General features: G+C 42.7%; 1 protein-coding gene across 1 annotated transcript in view; it reads right to left on the bottom strand.

The window, feature by feature from the left end:
* The window catches only part of LOC101016931, a 114,435-nt gene that overhangs the window by 3,093 nt on the left and 98,142 nt on the right, over window positions 1-13,200 (bottom strand). Inside the window, exons 8-10 of the mRNA XM_031660586.1 lie at window positions 1,604-1,768; window positions 766-833; window positions 11-71 (exon numbers count right to left, since the gene is read on the bottom strand). Of these exons, the coding sequence (XP_031516446.1) occupies window positions 11-71; window positions 766-833; window positions 1,604-1,768 (294 nt within the window). The remainder of the gene's footprint in view (window positions 1-10; window positions 72-765; window positions 834-1,603; window positions 1,769-13,200) is intronic.

Here is a 13,200-nt window from a genome sequence, read left to right on the forward strand (position 1 = left end):
GGGTGCAGACCTGTTGAGGGTGGTTGTCAGCAGCAACTCCACCACCAGCAGAGCAGCCACTGGAGGTAGATCTAGGGAGAGAGAATGAAATGAGGCTTTGAGTCTCTTCCAATTGTGTCACCCCATGTGCAGTGAGACTGATGTTGAATGCTAGGTAGGATAGCTGGGCTTTGAGAAAGTCTCTCTGGACCAGCTGCCTGCTACAAAACAGGTCCAACAACGGTGGGAAAGTGTGTCAGCAATGGGAGGGGCCAATAAGCCCCCAGATTGGACCCTAATCACTCCCAGACCCATGCTGGTCTCCACTACCCCACCCAAAAGCATACCCACTCTCATACCAACCTTCACTGATGTGGTGCAGTTTCCCCCTCCTTTTCTTGTTCAAGTGGTGTCAAGCCCCACAGCTGACAGAAGGGGGTCCTACAGACAAGTAAACATAAATGACAGAATGGAGTGTGAGTGCTTGGTAGGTAGGCGGGCACTCTGGCCCCTGTGACAAATATATATCTCTTCCCATTCAAGGGTTCAACGTATCTATGGTTTCCTGTATCCTAGTCCCTGCTCTCCGGTTTTTTCTGAGTCACAACCCAACCTACACCTATCTCGTGTCTCCTGCAAGAAATAAAAAGGATGCTGGCACTGTGCAAACCCGGCAGAATAGAAGTGGGTCCGCCACTTCTACTACAAGTGGAAGTGTATCTGCCACTTGCCATGCTCTCTGTCTCCAACTGTCCCCTACATTGCCCCCTCCCCCTTCTCACCAACCTCCAGAGCTGTGAGCCAGTCTCCTCCTCCTTGCCTTTCTTGCAGAACTGGCTAGCCTTAAAGTAGGCCTATGGACAAACACATGAAAAAGTAAGACAGGATATCAGGGGTGACAGAAGAGCACTTGGTAGACAGACCAACGCCAAGGATGAGTCCCCGTATTATTGGTATGTCTTTCAACATTCGGGGTTTTGCTGGTGGAATATTCTCATTTTATTTGGGCCGTGCTTCAAGGTTCCAGAGATAACAACTCCTTCTCTTGACGTCATACTCTTCCCATTACTCCCTTCTCCAGTTCTGAGTATTCACCACTAGGTGCGCCACATCCCCTTGCTCTGCGCAGCATAAAATGGGGGAAGGGCGCCGCATATTCTAGAAAACAGGTTGTGAATTGGTACTTGTCAGTATGTCTCCCTCATCACCCCTCCTTCCAAAGCCCACCCTTTCGTGCCCCCAGTTTAGGACAGTGGGGGAGGTAGGTGGGGATGGAAGGCGGGGGAAGCGCCATTAGAGAGGGGAAGATTATGAGGTGCTCCTGGATGCCGGACTTGCTCTGGTCACAGTCCCCTACCCCGATTCGGGTCCCCAGTCAGTGTTTAGCGCCCAACCCCCATCCCCACACACCTCCAGAAATCCAGGCAATATTCGTGCTCTTCCTTTATCTCAAGCCTCTCCTCTACAGATGCTCACTGTGTCTTGTCAGAATACGGCAGACCTACTGCGCAGACAGAAGACTTTGACATCAACCTGGAGCCTGTGGGAAGGGAAGGCACCCAGGACATGGAGCCCCACAAGCCCCTTTTGGTAATCGGGGCCCGGAGTAGCAAACGCGGCTCACCTCCCGCGGACTGGGTACAGAGCCGGGACGCCGACACCCGCCGGCTTCCCTCGGCGCCCCCAACAACGGCTCCCGCTCCGCCATTTCTCCCGCAGGAGCCTCCCCCACAGCCCTCTCCGGGCACAGACACGGTCGAGGGCGGGGCGCGGGCGCCTGCAAAGCTGGCTGGGAAGCGGTCAGCGCGGTTCTCCTCTGAAGGATCTGACGGTGCCTCTCAAGCCAGCCCCTCAGCCCTTGGCCCGGCCCGGCCCGCTCTGGTCACCGCCTCCCCATCGCCAGGGGTCTCGAGCACTGCGCACCTCTCTCAAGCGCCTGGCTCCCACCTGATCGTCTCCTCGTTGCCAAGCTGTCAGGGTCCGCGGGGCAGGCTGCCTGCTGTTCCACCCTGCCGGACCACCCCCGCAACCCGGACCCCCACCTCAAGCACGCGCACTTGCCTTCAGAGGCTCAGGGCCCAGGTCGTCGGCCTCCCCCTCCTCTCCTCAGCTGTCCTCTGGCGGCTCCTCACTTGGAGCCACCTCTTTCCCCGCGATCCGAATGGCAAAGACGCGTCCCGCCCCCCACGCCTCTGCACCAAAGTAGGCAGGGGCTGCGCAGGATGCGGCAAGAACCGCTCGCCGCGAGGGTGTCGGGAAGGGGGGCGGAGGGATACTGCGCGAAAGTGCTCGACGCCCCCTCCCAGGCCCACCATAGTTCCGACCCCGAGGTGGGCGGAGCCAGGATGAGCCCCAGCCTGGGTGTGCGGATTGGCACCAGGGTGCCTCAGGAGGCCCCTGCGGACCCTAACGTGGCGACCACTACCATATTTCTGGCGCTGCTATAATATGTGGGACTGGCGGGCGGCTGGGGGGGCCCGGGCAGAGGACAGGATCGCGAGGTCTGGAAGAGCCGCGCTGGAGGGAACAGCGGATGGATACCAAACCGCCCAGTGATATGTCTGCACTCCCACCCCAACAGCCCCCTTCACAAGAACTGCTGGGTGTCTGCCCTCTGTCTCTCCCCAGTCCCGTCACCCTCTTTCCTGGACGCTAATGGGAAAGGGGGTGTCAGCACTGCAGTGTGGGAGGGGAGAGGCGATTTCAGGCAATACAGGCCTGGGGCTCTAGGGTGGTCGTCCTGTGCGTTTCTTTCCTAGCTTCGTGGAGCCACGCAGGGGAGGAAGGTACACCTGCTCTTAAGTGAACTCCGGGGCAGGGGGCTCCCATCAAGGCCTCAACACTGCCCCTCCTCTAAAAGAAGGTAGACCTAGACCTCTAACCCTAGGAAACCAACCACTGGTCTGCACCAGACTCATTTCTTTCTGCCACACTGCTCTTTCTCATTTCAAATAGTGGCTCACGTTGGCATTGCACTGTCCCCACAGTTGCCCCCAAAAGAGGACCTCTCCCTGTCAGGACCCGCAGGAGGTCATAACAGTCCTCTCTCTTTGATGGCACCAGGTAGGGATGGTCCTGGCTCCTCTTCGATTCCCTGTCAAGTCTTCTCTTGCCATGACATTTGACAGTGTGGAAATGTGGCTGGTATTCGCACCAGCTTGGATCTCAGCCACCTGCCACAACTACCTGCTGTTTCAGCAGTCATTCTCTGGAGAGGATCCCACCGTGCACCCCCCTCCCCGAGACAAAGCAACCTGGCTCCTTTTGAATCGCCCCCACATTCATCCTTTAATCTTGAGCCCCTCCTTTCCCTGCTTCCTGCATAGGACAGACAATGTGGTTAAATACGAAGTTGATGTTGTTACTGCTGTCCATTTGAAAACTCATTTAGATGCTACCCTCATTGTGTTTGGCAGGTAATGGTCCCCTAAAGATGTCCATGTCCTGTTCTCCAGAACCTGTACCATTTTATATTACCTGGCAAAGGATCATTAAGATTGCTAATCAGCTGAATTTAATTTAAGATTATGCTGGATTATCTTGGCCAATGTAATTGCAAGGGTACTTTAGATGTGGAAGAGGGAGGCAGGGACTCAATATCAGATTGAAGCACCATGAGAAAGTCTACACTGGCCATTGTTGGCTTTGAAGATGGAAGGAAGCCAAGAATCAAGAAATACAGGCTGTCTCCAGAACCTGGAAAAGACAAACAGATTCTTCCCTAGAAATCCCAGAGGGATAGCTGCTCTGGCAACATCTTGATTTTAGTGTGATGAAACCCTTTGCAGATTTCCAGCCTCCAGGACTGTAAGATAATAATAAATTTGTATTATTTTAAGCCTTTCTGTATGTGGTAACTAGTTAAAGCAGCAGTATGAACCTAATACATTCACCATCCTGACGAAGTCTATTCCCCTTGACTTTCTTTACCCGTGGATCAGTCTCTGGGAAGATCTACTTTGGAGCTCATGCCTCACCACTACAAACATCAATTCCCTCTTCTTTGCTTCCTAAAGGAGAGTGATTTCTTTAATGTCCCTTATAGGTAATCTTGGAGAAAGTTCCGTTTTGCTGAAACCACTGATACTTCCCAGGTAGAAAAGGGAACCCTATTCTCCTCCTCCTCCTCCTCCTCCCTTCTTCCTTCTTCCTTCCTTTCTTTCTTTCTTCTTCTTCCCCTTCTTCCCCTTCTTCTCCTTCTTCTCCTTCTGCTTCTTCTTCCTTTGTTGTTGTTGTTTTTGAGAGGGAGTATCACTCTTGTTGTCCAGGTGCTGGGATTACAGGTGTGAGCCACTGTGCCTGGCCTGATACAACTTATTACTACACTATTATCTAAATTATAAACTCTTCACACTCTGCTAGTTGGTTCCAAAAGTTCCTTCATAGTCATTTTCTTTCCTGGCACAGAATCAAATATGTGTGTACGCACTGAATGTGGTGTGTCTCTTTGGTTTACTTTAATTTGAAATAGTTTTTCAGCCTTTCTTTGCTGATTTTCCCCCAAGTTCTAGTTTATTTTATGTACACTCTCTTAGAAACCTTTGCCTACAGTCCCAGACATGAAGAAATTCTTTTTTTTTTTTTTTTCTATAAGCTTTGTGGCTTAACTTCTATAGTTAAATCTATGATCTGTCTCAAATTTATTTTTTGTGTGTTGTGTGAGGCAGGAGTCAAGGTTCATTTTCTTCCATATATATACCCAGTAGTCCAAGCATCATTTGTTAAAAAGACTTTCCCCAGTTGGACTGCTTGGTTCCTTTGTAGAAAAATCTAAAAATTTTATAAGTGTTGGCCAATTCCTAGGCTATTCCATTGATCTATTTATTGACCCTTACGCCAGTGCCAAACATTCTTAATTTTTGTAGTTTCCTGGCAAGTATTGGAGTCAGGTAAATACATCCTCCAACAGTGTTCTTCCTTTTCAATATTTATTGAAGAAGTTCCCTTCTTTTATTTTTCTTCCTCCTTAGTTTTCTGACTTTTTTTTCCATAATGGATAGGTGCTGAAATTTGTCAAAATTTTTTGCATCTATTGAAATGATCATATCAGTTTTCTTCTTCATTCTGGTAATTACCTTGATTTTCAAATGTTAAGCCAACCCATAATCGTGCAACAAATCCCATTGTTCATAATCTATATTTTTATATTTTATTATATATTTTTGGATTCAAGTGTTTGATAGTCACTTGATGACTATTGTGGGTAGTGGGGCAATTCTGGACACCACAAATATAGAATATTTTCATCATCATAGAAAGTTCTATTGGACATCTCTACAGTGATCTATTTCTAAATAATTTCATATTATTCCTTCACATGTAAAATCCTTCATGAGTCATCAATATCTATAGGATATATGCGTTTTTGTCCAGCCTCAGTATACCTCTTGATCTCATTTTCTTATTATGTTCCCATACTTTCTTTCTTCTCTTGTCAATTTAGTTGCAGAATGCTTATGGTTTCATCGTGCTAGCTTTCATGTTAATCCTCTCTGGAATGCTGTAACACTTCTCACTTTTATTGTACACACAGTAGTTTGGTCTAGTCCTTTTTGGTTGTCATCAAGTCCTTTTTTTCTCTTACTCTCTTACCCCAATAGGTTAAGGAGTTAGCCAAAGTCTTGTTATAAAAAATGCACACACCATTTTCTAAGCAAAAGGCTTTCTGTGCGAGTGTAGTTTGACGATATAGAGTACAGTGAAGTTTTAGGCATAAACACATCAAAGCCTTCAGCAAGTTGAACTTTTGGATCTGAGATAGGTAATTCAAGAACAATGCTAAATCCTAGAATGTAGTTCTCCTTAGTGAAGGTGTGCTCGGCTGCTTGGAGAACAAACTGTTCAGAGGCCCCTCCTGACTTCTTCTCTATTTAAAACTCATGAGCTTCTGTTTCACAATGAGAGGTTCAATGGTCTTTGGGGGCACTTTTTTCATTTCTCATGCGTGAAATACTAGTTTGTTGAGAGCATATAAGGGCAATTTTGAAGGATTTTCTATGTAGACAATAATGTCATTTGTGGGCCAGGTGCGGTGGTAATCCCAGCGCTTTGGGAGGTGGGAGGATCACTTGAGGCCAAGAAGTTCGAGACCAGCCTGGCCAATATGGTGAAACACCATCTCTACTAAAAATACAGAGCTAGACTCTGTCTCAAAATAATAATAATAATAATAATAATAATAATAATAATAATAATGTCATTTGTGAACAAAGATAAGTTTATTTCTTCCTTCCACATCTGTGTACCTTTTGAGTTTATTGTTTTACTGCATTAGCTAGGACTTCCAGTACAATGTTGAATAGGATTAGTGAGAAGGGACATCCTTGGTTTGTTCCTGATCTTTGCAGGGAAGCATCTAGTTTCTTACCCTTATGATGTTAGCTGTAAAGTTTTTGTAGATGTTCTTTATTAAGTATAAAGAGATCTCTCTGTCTTACTCAGTTCAGGTTGCTATAACAAAATGCCATATACTGAGTGGCTTAAATAATAGACATTCATTTCTCACAGCCGTGAAGGCTAGGAAGTCTAAGATGAAGGTGCCAGCAGATTTGGTTGCTGGTGAGGTCTCACTTCCTAGCTTGTTTTCCTAGCTTTTGTTTTCATTGAGTTTTTCCATTGATTTCCTATTCATTCGTTCATTCACCTTCTCATTGTGTTCTCACATGGTTATTCCTCAGTGTGTGCATGTGGGGGGCGGGGTAGGTGGGGAGAGAGACAGAGAGATCAAGCTCTCTGGTGTCTCTTTATAAGAACACTGATCCCAGATCCCATTTTGAGAGTTCCATCTTCATCAGATAATCTAAACCTGATTAACTGCAAAAGGTCCCACCTCCATATGCCATCACATTGGTTGTTGGAACTTCAATATACACATTTGGTGTGGGACATACACATTTAGCCCATAGCACCTCTATCCCTAGTTTTCCCAGAGTTTCTCTTTTTAAAATCATGAATGGGTGTTAGATTTTGCCAAATACTTTTGCTGCTCTATTGATGTAATAATGTCATTTTTCCTCTTTAGCCTTTTGATGTGATGGATTATATTAATTGATTTTTGAATGTTGAAACATTCTTGCATACCTGGAATAAATTCTACTAGGTTGTGGCATATAATTCTTTTTATACATTGTTCGATTTGATGGGCTAATATTTGTTGAGAATTTTTACATTTATCTGTGTAAGGGATATTGGTCTGTTTTACTTTCTTGTAACTTTTTTACCTGGTCTTGGTATTAGGGTAATGCTGACCTCATAGCATTTTTTAAGAAAGTATTCCCTTGGGTTCTATTTTCTATGAGAGACTGTATGGAATTACTATAATTTCTTCCTTATATGTTTGGTAGAATTCACCAGTGAACCCATCTGGGCCTGGTGCTTTCTCATTTGGAAGTGTATTATGCATTGATTGAGTTTCTTTTTTTTTAATTAAATTTTATTTTAAGTTCCAGGATACATGTGTAGGATGTGCAGGTTTTTTACATAGGTAAACTTGTGCCATGGTGGTTTGCCGTATCTATCAACCCATCACCTACGTATTAAACCCCACATGCATTAGCTATTTATCCTCATGCTCTCCCTCCTCCCACCCCCTTCAACAGGCCCCAGTGTGTGTTGTTCTCCTTCCCGTGTTGATGTGTTCTCACTGTTCAGCTCCCACTTATAAGTGAGAACATGCAGCGTTTGGTTTTCTGTTCCTGTGTTAGTTTGCTGAGGATAATGGCTTCCACCTCCATCCATGTCCGTGCAAAGGACATGATCTCATTCCTTTTTATGGCTGCATAGTATTCCATGGTGTATATGTACCACATTTTCTTTTTTTTTTTTTTTTTTTTTTGAGACAGAGTGTCGCTCTGTCACCCAGGCTGGAGTGCAGTGGCCAGATCTCAGCTCACTGCAAGCTCCGCCTCCCGGGTTCACGCCATTCTCCTGCCTCAGCCTCCCGAGTAGCTGGGACTACAGGCGCCTGCCACCTCGCCCGGCTAGTTTTTTGTATTTTTTAGTAGAGACGGGGTTTCACCGTGTTAGCCAGGATGGTCTCGATCTCCTGACTTCGTGATCCGCCCGCCTCGGCCTCCCAAAGTGCTGGGATTACAGGCTTGAGCCACCGCGCCTGGCCTGTACCACATTTTCTTTATCCAGTTTATCACTGATGGGTTTTTGGGTTGATTACATGTCTTTGCTATGATACCATTTCTTTATTGGTTACAGGCTTAGGCAGATTATCTATTTCTCCCTGGGTTTGTTTTGGTAGATTGTGTTTTTCAAGGCATAGTTCCATTCCAGCTAGGCTATCAAAGTTTTGGACAAAGTTGTTCATAATATTCTTTTATTATCTTTTTAATGTCAACAGGAGAGTAGTGATAGGCCTTCCTTTATTTCTGATATTAACAATTTGTGCCTTGTCTCTTTTTTTCTTAGTCTGGCTAGAGACTTATAAATGTTTTTAATCTTTTCAAAGAATCAGCTTTTGTTTTCATTGAGTTTTTCCATTGATTTCCTATTTTCAATATCATTGATTTCTGCCTAGATTTTATATTTTATTTTGATTACTTTGAATTTAATTTCCTCTTCTTTGTATAGTTTCCTAAGATAGAAGCTTAGATTACTGATTATAGATCTTTCTTCTTTTCTAATATATTCATTACATGCTATAAACTTCTTTTTACGCACTGTGTTGCTACATCCCACAACTTTGATAAGTTGTATTTTTGTAATTATTTTAGGTTATTAAAAAATTTCCCTTGAGCAAAGTACTTTTATAACAGAGTATTTCTAATTCATTCCTCCAATCCTTTATACCATTGTTGTCATTCATTACACTAATCTGTAAGTTGTAATGATCACATACATTGTTGCTAACATTATTATTTTGGACAAACTGTTTTCTGTTAAATCAATTAATAAGAAAAATACAAGATTTAATTTTACCCTCACTTATTCCTTGTCTAACATGCTTCCTTTCTTTACATAAATCTGAATTTCTGACCTGCATAATTTTCCTTCTCTCTGAAGATTGTCTACTGATATCTTTACAAGCCAGGTCTATTGGGAACAAATCTTCTCAATTTTTATTTGTCTGAGAATATCCTTAATGTCTTCTTTAGATGAGAAGGGTAATTTCATAGAATTCTGTGTTGTTGTTCTTTTCCTTCAACACTTTAAATATGTTACTCCACTCTCTTCTTGCTTCTATGGTTTCTGAAAAAAATCTGAATGCAATTTTTATCCCTGCTTCTTTGTAGGTAATTGTTTTCTCTGGCTTTTAAAATATCTTCTAGTTGTCTTTGATTTTCTGCAGATTGAATATAATATTACTGTAGATGTTCTGATTTTTATCCTGCTCCATGTTCTCTGAGTTTCCTAGATCTGTGGATTGGTATATTCTGAATTCTGAAAAATTCTTAGCCATTATGACATCAAATATCTCTGTTCCTTTCTCTTTTCTTTCTGTTATTCCTATTACATGTAAGTTACATGTTTTGTAATTGTCCCACAGTTCTTGTTCCATCTTTCTCCTGTTTTATCTCTTTGCATTCTGTTTTGGAAGTTTCAATTGGCATTTCTTCAAGCTCACTGATTCTACTCCCAGCCATGTCCAGTTTATTGAGAAATCCATGAAAGGCACTCTTCATTTCTCTTTCTTTATTTCTGGCAGTTTCCTTTTGTTTCTTAGACTTTCAATTTCTGTGCTTACAGTAAAATCTGTTCATGCATGTTGTCTGCATTTTCCAGTAGGGCACTTAGCATATTAATCATAGTTGTTTTAAATTCCTAGTCAGATAATTCCAAAGTCTCTGCCATATCCCAAACTAATTCTGATGCTTACTCTAGCTCTTGATTCCTTGGTATTTTTCTGTTATACTTGTATTTTCTTGTTGAAAGATCAATATGATGTACTGGGTAAAAGAAAATGAGGTAAGTAGGCCTTTAGTCTGGCTAGTAGTTGGGCTGTGTTTATTGTTTGCTATAGCTTAATTTTCTTCTGATGTCCTTGCTTTAGTATCCCCTGCTGTCTTTGGGTTTCTCTAGAGACTTCTTAAATACGGTCTCATAAGTACAGTTTCTTCTGTCTTAATATCCTGCTATAATACAGTAGCCTTACCGATGTAGTAGAAATGGAGGTGGGCAGCAGGGGGAGAGAAGTATTTCCAGGTCCTATTATTAGGTTTCAGTGTTTCTGTGAGCTTTTGCCCATTTTGTGACATTCACAATGCTTCTTTTTTTTTTTTAACCTTAAGTGAGACAGGAAGTGTAGAAGGGGCTAGAATTTGATATTTTCCTTTGGCCTGTGACCTTATAAGTGTTTCTTAACTTTTTTCCTCCAAAAGTGAGACAAGAATGCTAGGTGGAGTTGGAATTGGTGAAATGCCTGAGCCCAGGTGGGAGAAGGCTCCAGTAGTTTGTCTCTCTTAAGAGTAGTCAGTTGTATGGAGAATGCTCTGGGTGTACTTCAATGGTTGTATTTCCTCTCCCTCTGCCAGATTCACAAGGGGATAATTCTTGGTTCTTCACCACAAGAACTGAGTGAGTTTCCTGAAGGTTAAATCCATAAAAAGCCCCTATAAGACTATGACTCCCAGAATTTCTCACTCTCCTGCTGCTCCACAGTCAGTGTCAAGAAGTTCATCAACTTAACATTTAAGTGTCCCTACCAGTTTATGGCTCTAGTAAATTCTATTCCATGTAAGCCAATTTCAGCTTTGACTCTGAATGTACTGTTTCTCCGGATTTTATGGTATTGGTTTGGCCTATGACCTTAGTTCTCTGATAGGTCAAAAAAAAAAAAAAAAAAAAAAGCCATTTGTTTTCAGTTTATTCAGGTTTTTCTTATTTAAATTTGGGAGTGATGACTTCTAAGCTCTTTATATATTGCAGCTGACACTAAAATTTTTGACTTTTTAGCTATGCTACTTAAAGAAGTCTTGACAGTTATTTTTCACAAGTCTCTCAAGGCCATTTAAACTCTATTCCTCTTCGATGTTCAGGTACTTGAGTTGATCACTGGATAAGCGTTTCTGTGCCACTACAGAGAAAGTGACAGAAGGTGATTGTAATTTTTTAAATACAACTAAGAGTTCTTTAACAGAGATTGTTTGAGCCAGGAATTCTAATTCTAGAATTTTTCCCTAAGGAAATACCTTAAGGATGTGCAAATCAATTTAGCTACAAGAATATTAATCCTGTGCTATTCCTTCATCTATGGGCTAACTTTAGAAAAGAAAAACACCTTGGAGAGAGTGCGCTCAAAGTGTAGATAAAACAGAAAAACAGAATTGATCCAAGCATCAGCAAACACAAGCACCTATATAATCTTCAGATTTTCAATATCTTTTCTCAATATCCTAGAATTAACCCAGGTAATCTTTTTTTTTTTTTTTTTTTGAGATGGAGTCTTGCTGTGTCGCCCGGGCTGGAGTGCAGTGGCCGGATCTCAGCTCACTGCAAGCTCCGCCTCCCGGGTTTACGCCATTCTCCTGCCTCAGCCTCCCGAGTAGCTGGGACTACAGGCGCCCGCCACCTCGCCCGGCTAGTTTTTTGTATTTTTAGTAGAGACGGGGTTTCACCGTGTTAGCCAGGATGGTCTCGATCTCCTGACCTCGTGATCCGCCCGTCTCGGCCTCCCAAAGTGCTGGGATTACAGGCTTGAGCCACCGCGCCCGGCCTAACCCAGGTAATCTTACTGGGTGAAACAGGGCAAGAACTATAACTGGGCTGACACAAAAAATACATGAGTGAAATGTATCATTTAGTACTAGAAATTTCCCACAGAGACATTCCTTACAGAATTGTTTATAATAGGGAAAAATAGATATAACCTAAATATATGAGTATAGGGGATTTGTTAATTTATGACAAACTCATGAGATGCAATAGATGTGTTAATTAGCTTGATTTAGTCACTCCACAATGTATCTATATATCAAAACGTCATGTTGGACATCATACATATGTACAATTTTCATTTCTCAATGAAAAAAAGAATATATATTTTTAAATGAAACTGTCTGTTTCAGAAACACCTTGTCAGCAGTGGGAATTATCCAACTTTTATTTTTGTTCTTATGAAAGGTAAAAAATGGAATACTATTATTTTAATGTGTTCTACAATTGTGAGGGAGTCTATCAATAATGATGTGCTACATTACATTGCTGTAACAGATGACCCCCAAATCTGGGCAACTTAAAATAACCAAAATACCCAGAACTTTGGGAGGCTGAGGTAGGCAAATAGCTTGAGGCCAGGAGTTTGAGACCAGCCTGGCCAAAATGGCTAAACCCCATCTCTACTAAAAATACAAAAATTTGCCAGGAATGGTGGTACACACATATAATCCCAGCTACTCGAGTGGCTGAGGCAAGAGAATCACTTGAACTCAGGATGTAGAGGTTGCAGTGAGCCAAGATTGTGCCACTGCATTCCAGCCTGGACAACAGAGTGAGACTCTGTCTCAAAAAAAAATCACAAAAATATATTTGTTGTTCATATTACATGTCTAACACCTCTGTTGGGAGCTTTACTCATGAGGATTAAATGGAACAGTTATGATCTGAAACATTGCTGGTTACCATGACATAGGAAGAGACCGATCATGACAAATCTCACAGCGGCTCTTAAAAGTTTCCTCCCAGAACTGACAAAAATCTTTTTGAATATTGCATTGACCAAAGCAAGTTACATGGCCATTGTTGTGTTCAAAAGGTGTGGGGAAGTGCAAGGCTAAGTGTCTGAAAATTGGACTGCGGGAAATCTTGGTTAGCAACAGTAATAATTAACAAAAGTCCCAAATCTATTTGCTGAGTACTACAGACCTTTTTTCTTTCCTGTGAACTACTTATTTAAAGCTTTCCATTGGGATATTCACTCCACTGATTTATAGTATGCTTTTGTTAACTCACAAAATGAGCCTGTAGATTGCCATATCTGCTGTAACTAGTGTTTCCAGTATATGCTGTTTTTTGACTTGTTTATAATATATTATTATTATTATTATTATATATTTAGTTTTTTTGAGACGGAGTCTCGCTCTGCTGCCCAGGCTGGAGTGCAGTGGCACGATCTCGGCTCACTGCAAGTTCTGCCTCCTGGGTTCACGCCATTCTCCTGCCTCAGCCTCCCGAGTAGCTAGGACTACAGGCGTCCGCCACCACACCCAGCTAATTTTTTTGTATTTTTAGTAGAGACGGGGTGTCACCGTGTTAGCCAGGATGGTGTCGATCTCC

Source organism: Papio anubis, chromosome X (assembly GCF_008728515.1).
Source record: "Papio anubis isolate 15944 chromosome X, Panubis1.0, whole genome shotgun sequence".
Lineage (NCBI taxonomy): Eukaryota > Metazoa > Chordata > Mammalia > Primates > Cercopithecidae > Papio > Papio anubis.